Source organism: Otolemur garnettii, unplaced genomic scaffold (assembly GCF_000181295.1).
Source record: "Otolemur garnettii isolate 467f Iridium unplaced genomic scaffold, OtoGar3 scaffold00056, whole genome shotgun sequence".
NCBI classification, from domain to species: Eukaryota; Metazoa; Chordata; class Mammalia; order Primates; family Galagidae; genus Otolemur; species Otolemur garnettii.
This window is the reverse complement of record NW_003852451.1, coordinates 8718121-8725872: the sequence shown is the minus strand read 5'-3', so window position 1 is coordinate 8725872 and position 7752 is coordinate 8718121. Positions and strand designations below refer to the sequence as shown.

Below are 7752 nucleotides of genomic sequence, written 5' to 3'. Positions count from 1 at the left end.
CTACTGGAGACTAGAGGGGTAAAGAGCACAGTACAGGGGCCTTTTGTTTAGTAGATGTTCAATTAAATTGGTTGACGATTAATCCAGGGGTGTGTTTAATACCTGTAGGATTTTCTTTTCTCAACAATGTGCCATACTCTCTCTCTAAGTTGTACTTTCCCAAATTCTGGGGCTCTTAATTTGCCATTAGAACTGGATACTGTGGAGAGTGCAAGCATTTTATAAACTTAATTCCTGGCTTCTAGGTCCTTACCAGGTGATTAATTAGATCAGGCACACATATTGTTTAGTTTTAGATTGTAATCTCCTAAAAACAAGAATAGATTTTTCACAAATTTATAGGAGTGTTCTGAAAGTAAGGTGTAATTACCAGAAGGAGATTGCCTGACTTCAGGTCAGCCTTGCCTATTCCCAGTGAAGACCTCCAGGATCACCCACGGGCTGTGTTACATTGTTCAGGGTGGAAATATCATAGTGACAAGCTGAGAGTATTTACTTTCATCTGCTATGGAAAGACTTCATATGAATAGTTGCTTTTTAAAAAAAATTCATCTGAGTTTTAAAAATTAAGATGATATATACATAATGTTTACCATATTTTATATGCATGATTCAATGGCATTAAAGTACATTCAGGTTGTTTTGTAATCATCTGCTTTCAGAACTCTTCATCTTGCAAAACTGAAACTCTGTACCGATTAAACACTAACTGGTCAGCCTCCCCTACTCCCTCTCCCAGCATTTGCCCTTCCTAGTGTCTGTGGGTCAGAGTTTTCTACCTCTTTCCTATCAGTGTTGTCATACAGTATTTGTCTTTTTGTGACCGGCTGGTTTGGTTTAACATGATGTTCTTGAAGTTCATCCATATGGGAGCATGTATTAGAATTTCCTTCCTTTTTGAGGCTGATTAACATCAGCACGTGTATTCCATGGTGTGTGCATATGTACAGCATACCCACACCATCTCTTGTTTACCCATTCATGGATATTTGGGGTGTTTCCCCCTTTTGACTATTGTGAATCATGCTGCTGTGAACAGGTCAGGTTTCTCCTTTCAATTGGATAGGTTTTAAATCATTTTATACTAACCCACCTTACTAGTATTGATTTGACACTCTTCTTATCATCCCTCAGAAAGTGGCTAATCAGTTACCATGCTCGTGTTCTCATGCTCATGAGAAAATAAGACAGAAAGAAAAGGTTTGGCGCCTGTGATTCAAGTGGCTAAGGCGCTAGCCACATACACCTAAGGTGGCGGGTTCAAATCCAGCCCAGGCCTGCCAAACAACAATGACAGCTGCAACCAAAAAATAGCTGGGTGTTGTGGCGGGTGCCTTTAGTCCCAGGTACTTGGGAGGCTGAGGCAGGAGATTCACTTGAGCCCAGGAGTTGGAGGTTGCTGTGAGCTTTGATGCCACAGCACTCTACCCAGAGGGACAGCTTGAGGCTCTATCTCAAAAAGAAAAAAAGACAGAAAGGAATTAAAGTGTCTAACATAACCCATTTCTATTGATGGTAGCCCTAAAATTGGCACCAGTCTTTTAGTAATTAGGATGCTATGATTGTTCTGTTTTGTTGTTAGATTTTTATATCTGTTATACATTTTGAATCATTATTAAGTAGCATGTCATTTTTTCTTATCTGCCATATCTGTGTAGCATATATTGTGCTTTATAATTTTAAAAATATTTTTAAAGTTTGGTTAAAAACCAGAACAGTATATTTAATGAAATAACGTTTTGTTTTTACTATGGAAATTTACACTGTATACCTTATGATAACAGTTATTTAAGAGTTACATTTTAGAGATTTAGTATGTATCAGTGGTTTTCAAACTTTTTGCTCTCTGGGCCCCTTTATACTTATAAAAATTATTGAGACTCAGACAGCTTATGTGAGGTATATTATATTGATATTTAGAATATTAGAAATTAAAATTTGAAAGTTAAAAATATATTTCCTAATTCACTAAAAAAATAAACCCATTAAATGTTACACATTTTTGGAATATAACTATTTTTTTCTAAAACTGCAAAATTTACTAAGGAGAGGTGGGGCAGGGCCCTCTTTTTCAGCTAGTTCTAGGGGACTAAGAAATCACTCCCTAGTTTCAGAAAGGTTGCTCTTAGTGCCCTCTGGAAGGGAAGTGAGAAGAAGTTGGGGACAGAGTCTTCTGTTGTTTATAGAGGATGTGATGCAGCCTGGGCTTTGGGCAGTAGGAAGGAATACTACTTGTAGGATGGATTTGCTAGAGATAGATTCTCTCGGACTGTATTGCTAGTAGATGACCTAAAAGCTGAGAAAACAGCTGTGCTTTGTTCTGAGACCTGCCAGTAACCAGGGATAGAGGGGTTTTGAAGGTCCTTACTGCTTTGTGTCATCAGGGAACATCTTTTACTTATAGTGAAAAAAATCAATCCAGCTAACTTGCCTGAGCGTCTTCAGGGTTCTTTTTGAGGACTCTGCTTAAACAATGACCCTGGTTTTCAGAATGGGTAAAATTACACACTCAAAACCCAGAATCTTAGAAAGACACCATGGTGCAAAAGAATGGCAGTAATGATTTCATTCAGATATGCCCAGATACTGACAGATTTAATACAGCAGCACAGGGCAGTCACACCCCTTATGTTGTGTTGTCTTGAAGTTGATAGGGCATATCCTTATGCTACTGAATTTTACCAATCAATGCAGTCAGTAACTCCTTTTGATAGATGTTAAATGTAAAGATGGGTCTCCAATTGCAATTTTGGCAATTGTTAGAACCTTTATTCTTCAGTATTTTAAATTTCTTTTATTTTATATCCTTTTTTTGTTTTGCAGATTTGTAAGACTCCAGGGCCTTCTAGCCGTGAATAATCTGATGGTTCCTGAAGTGACTAGGCAAACAGATGCTTCTCGTGCCAGTTGAAGAATGTGTGTCTATGTATATTTAAAACCTTCTTTCTATATATACACATTTACACGGGAAGACAGGCTCACTCTTGTGTACTCTTGAGAGTTTTACAACTGATGAAAATTAATTTAAGAATCAAATGGAGCAACTTGACACCACTGGGCTCAGGAGCCTGGGGAGAAAAATACATCACTAGTGGCCAGTTTTCCATATGGTCTTCACGGGTAAAGAAAGTCTGCAAAAAGAAGAAAAAAAAATTTGCACAGATTAAGTCTCAAAAATACCTCTCCAGTTTAAAGAAGGAACGAAGTGAGAAGGTGACCAAGAAAGAATTGTGATTTCAAACGTTGCGGTGGACTGTGCAGTGCTTCTGCGCCTTGATTTTCAGTTGGTTTGGTGATTTGGATGGACTTGAAAAGTTTGGACTAAAAAGTAACTCTTAACTGTGGTTATGGCTGGAGGAAAGCAAGTTCAGGTGTGATGGACAAGTTTGAACAACGAACTGATTCCTTTGCCTGCTTTAGTTAACTGCATTTGAGAAATTTTAATTTATTATTTTCCATTTTCTTTCCTGCATCTATAGGCTCGCGTCTTAAAATAGCAATTGAAACGAATAATTATAAAAACAAGTATCAAGGGAAGTCCAAGCAAGCTTCCTTTTCCCTGGACTAAGGTTGGTGTTTGGAGATGGTCTTTGAGTATGCATACACGAAAGCACCCAGAAACGTTTGATCACTCTCCAGGGAAACAGTGAGGGGAGAATCTGACTCTGGCTTGTGTTTTTGTTTTAAGGGATTATCTTCCCTGTTAAGTCCAAGAAGACTTACATATGAGGGAAAGATTATTTGATGGACTGAATTCTGAGATTAGTTTTTTTTTTCATCAAAATGGAAAAATACTGATCTTTAGGACAGAAAAGGGAAGAAGTAACTGGAGTAGTCAGAAAAGAGACAGACGGAAGCAGCAGAAACTTGCAGCCTGGCTGTTCTGTCAGCAAGAGGACTTAAGACTCACGAAGGCAAATGCTGGGACCACTTTAACAGCGTTAAAGCACCCTGCCTCTGTTCAGTGAAGGGGCTTTCTTTCTAGTCTCTATGGCACTAGGGGGTGCTCTGGCTGGCGGAGGAGTAGTCCGATGGAGCCCTGCGTTCCCTGGGGACACAGGGCCCAGCTTTGAGGTGGGGAGTTTCTGGTTTTGAACAGCAGAGAAAGTCTTTTTTTCTTCTTAAAATTTGGACTGTTGTCTGCACAAACTCTGATCTGTTTTGCACGGTTTGTGTGCCTTTTTTTCCCTTTATGCAATCTTTTCAGCTTTAGCAGCAGAAATTTGTCTAGTTCAAAAAACATATTAGAAGATGGCTTCAGAAGGAAGATGATCCTGTGTATTTTGTCTCTGCATCTGAACTTTTGGGGAGGAAATTCCAGCTAGAGGGATTCTTAAAGCCTTAAGTTACTTGAAATCTATGTACTTGCAACTCTTTGTCTCTGGAATAATATTACACTAAACTGGAATCTCAGGCTGAATAAGAATAACCAAGTTGAGTAAAAAGAAGAAAACTGTTTCTTGATCACCACTTAGTAACGATGCTCTTTCTGCAAAGGATCAGCACGTTCTTCCTCTAAGGACTTGAAAATAAAAATGGACCCCATGTTTTTTTAAGCATTACCTTTTCTTAGCAGACTGCCATCATCTTTTATAGAGGAATTTTTTCACTATGCATTTGGTGGATCTTTATAAAACACTGACCTTCTAATTAGATTTAGGTCAGCTTAATTAAAGGGGGAAAAAAAGCAACACAAGCCAACCACAAAAATAAACCAATGAAAGAAATTGGTTTAAATTTTTCAACATTGAGCATTACTTTTTAAGTAAAACAGTTCATTTAAAAAAGTATGTATGCTGCAGTGGAGCATGGGCCTGTGCTTTGCAGCGATTCTAACATTCTCTGCCTATCGTGGAAGGGGCGTGTCCCCAAGAGCGAGAAGGAGAAGCCAGTGTGCAGGAGGCGCTACTATGAGGAAGGCTGGCTGGCCACAGGCAATGGGCGTGGAGTGGTTGGGGTGACTTTCACCTCCAGCCACTGCCGCAGGGACAGGAGTACTCCGCAGAGGATAAACTTCAACCTGAGGGGCCACAATAGTGAGGTGAGCTGTGGATTTGTTTCACTTTGTCTGGCCATTTCGGGTGGTCTTTTTAAACCTCCCATTGACTTGAAACTTCTTTGCTTCAGTTTCTTAGACTTGTTGCTAAATGAGACTTCTCATGCCATGAGTTCTGTTGTCTTGTCTGCTCCAGTGAAAAGATGCTAAGGTGGGCATGGTTCAGAGAAGACCTGTCCCTTGCTGAATGGGTCATTGTCTCCAGCCCCCCTGTTCTCCTCTCCCTGCTTGAGAGTTACCACTGCCTCGCTGGATGGGTCAAGGCAGCAGGAGGACCCCCAGCAGTAGGGAGGCCAGGGTGCTTTCTGATTAGAGTGGGGAGTTGGAATAGATGATCCTAACTAACCTGTCATGCTCCAGATCTCCATGGCAGAGTTATCCCCTGTCCATGTAAGAATGACATGGGCAAAAAATGAAAATGGTACCACCTTCACCCTGGACAATTAACATCTGCATTTCTTTGGTGATGGTTTAACACCTGCTTTGTATTTCTTATACTTGGAATTGAAAGAAGTCATTAATTGGACAAGATGTTTTTTACATCTGTGGGGTATATGATATTGAGATTATTATGCTGTATATTTGTACATAGAGATTTCTCTGGGCTTCTAAAACATGAACAGTGGCATTGTCTGTGAAATTCAACATTTATTAAGCCAGGCTTAAGTGTTAGGTACTGTATTTAAAAGAAGGGCACAATTGATAATTTTTTGCAAAAGTCTAGCTATATAGCACCTTGACAATATTCATGTTTTGGTGTTTACTAGCTTATTTAAGTGCTTTTTTAGGAGGAGTCCATGACTTTTTCAGGCATCTTAAAATGTTGTTAGATGGTAATTGAATAGTTACATTAAGAATATTTCTGAAATATATGTCTTAGTTCATTTGGGTTATTATGAGAAAATACCATGAACTGGGAGACTAATAAACAACAGAAATTTATTTCTCACAGTTTTGGAGCCTGAGAGTCTGAGATTAGGGTGCCAGTGTGGTAGGGTTCTGGTGAGGGCCATCTTCTAGTTGCTCATTGATGAGAGGGTGACAGCCTTTTGGGGGTCACTGTTATGAGGGCACTAATCCTGTTCATGGGGGCACTGCCTGTTATTAGTTTATTCTTTTTGATTGATATTAGTTTTCCGTTGAGGCAAGATGCCACAGTTTGTCCATTCGCTTGTTGATGGGCATTTGTATTGTTTCCAGTTGTTGGCTATCATGACCACTGCTGCTGTGGACACTTGTATGCAGTTCTTTGTGTGGACATGTGTTAAGATTGAATTTATAGTCTTTGAGTCAGAGTGTTGCCACGCATTTAAAAGAATTAGCAGAAATGGCTGAACAGTTTTCCAAAGTGGTGGTTCCATTTTATACACCTTCATCAGTTTATGAAAATGTCACTTACAAAGCTAAGAGTATACTGAGATTATTTTTTCCAGCCTCTGTTTAATTTACTAAGAAACTTCTTTGGAATTTGACTTTTTCCATTTAAAAGAAACAGTTGTTTATGCAAAGGATTGTTTTACAAGTTCTTAATACAGTGGCTATATACATGCATGCACACCTATTCACATATGTGTATATATCTATACTTAAGTGAATACTGTCTTAAAATATATATTTTTTATTGGTATGTAACAAATTACCAAACACTTGGTGGCTTAAACATCACCCATTTCTGGTCTCACAGTTCTGTTCCTGGTATGGTGTGTCTGGGGCCTCTGCTCAAGGTTGGGAAACATGATGTCAGCTGACCCTGAGCTCCTCTGAGGCTCAGGCCCTCTTCCAAGCTCATTCAGGTTGTTGGCAGAGATCAGTTCCTTACAGTTGCAGGACTGAGGCCCTCAGGTCCTAGAGGCTCTCAACACCCTCTTACCGTGTGGTCCTCTCCATATTGTATGGTTTGTGTCTTCAAGGCCTACAGGAGAGCATCTGCTGTAGCTTCAAAATTTTTCTGACTTTCCATCTCTGAAAAAGGGCTTTGCTGAGCAGTCTGTGCCTACCTCCACCCCAAGGGAGGGGATTACATGGGGAGTACACACCAGGGGATGTGATTGTAGAATTCTTCCTACCACAAAAGAGAGGATTATAACAGACAGTGGGCTGGCTGTTTCACTATTGAAAGTATTTTGTGTAATTTTTCTGCTTGTCATTTTTACTTTTAGTTAATTTCTATTCTTTATATTAGAATGTGTCCTACTTATTGAGTGCCTGACAAGTAGAGTGACCAACTGTCCTGATTTCCCGGGATGTAGGACAGTCAGTGAAGCTAGGGAAGTCCCTGGCACACTGCACCTGTTGGTCGTTCTGCTTCACAGTACCCAGTGGGGTATTAGGTGTCTTCCAACCTCAATTACTGATGGCTCACAGCAGACTCATGGGATGGTATCAATATTATCATTTTACAGGTAAGAAAACTCAGGCTTACAGATGTTAAACAATTTGTCTAAATTCATGGAATTTGTGTAGAGAAGAGCTGGAACTTGATTCTGGAGTGTTACCATTTTCCTTCAGCTTGTCTTTATGTTCTTAAAACTTGTGTTAAATGCAAGTCCACGATCCCTTATCTATAACTGTGAGATCTGAGAGCGCTCAAAACAGAAAGTTGGCTTGGCGCCTGTGGCTCCAGTAGCTAAGGCGTTAGCCACATACACCTAAGGTGGCGGGTTCGAAGCCAGCCCGGGCCTGCCAAACAACAATGA

The 7752-nt window shown here is 39.9% G+C and overlaps 1 protein-coding gene across 1 annotated transcript in view; it reads left to right on the top strand.

Moving 5' to 3' along the window:
• Positions 1-2825: 2825 nt before the first annotated feature.
• The window catches only part of TULP4 (tubby like protein 4), a 167339-nt gene continuing 162412 nt past the window's right edge, over positions 2826-7752 (top strand). The window contains exon 1 of the mRNA XM_012806712.2: positions 2826-5041. Coding sequence (XP_012662166.1) covers positions 4790-5041 — 252 coding nt within the window. The 5' untranslated portion in view covers positions 2826-4789. The remainder of the gene's footprint in view (positions 5042-7752) is intronic.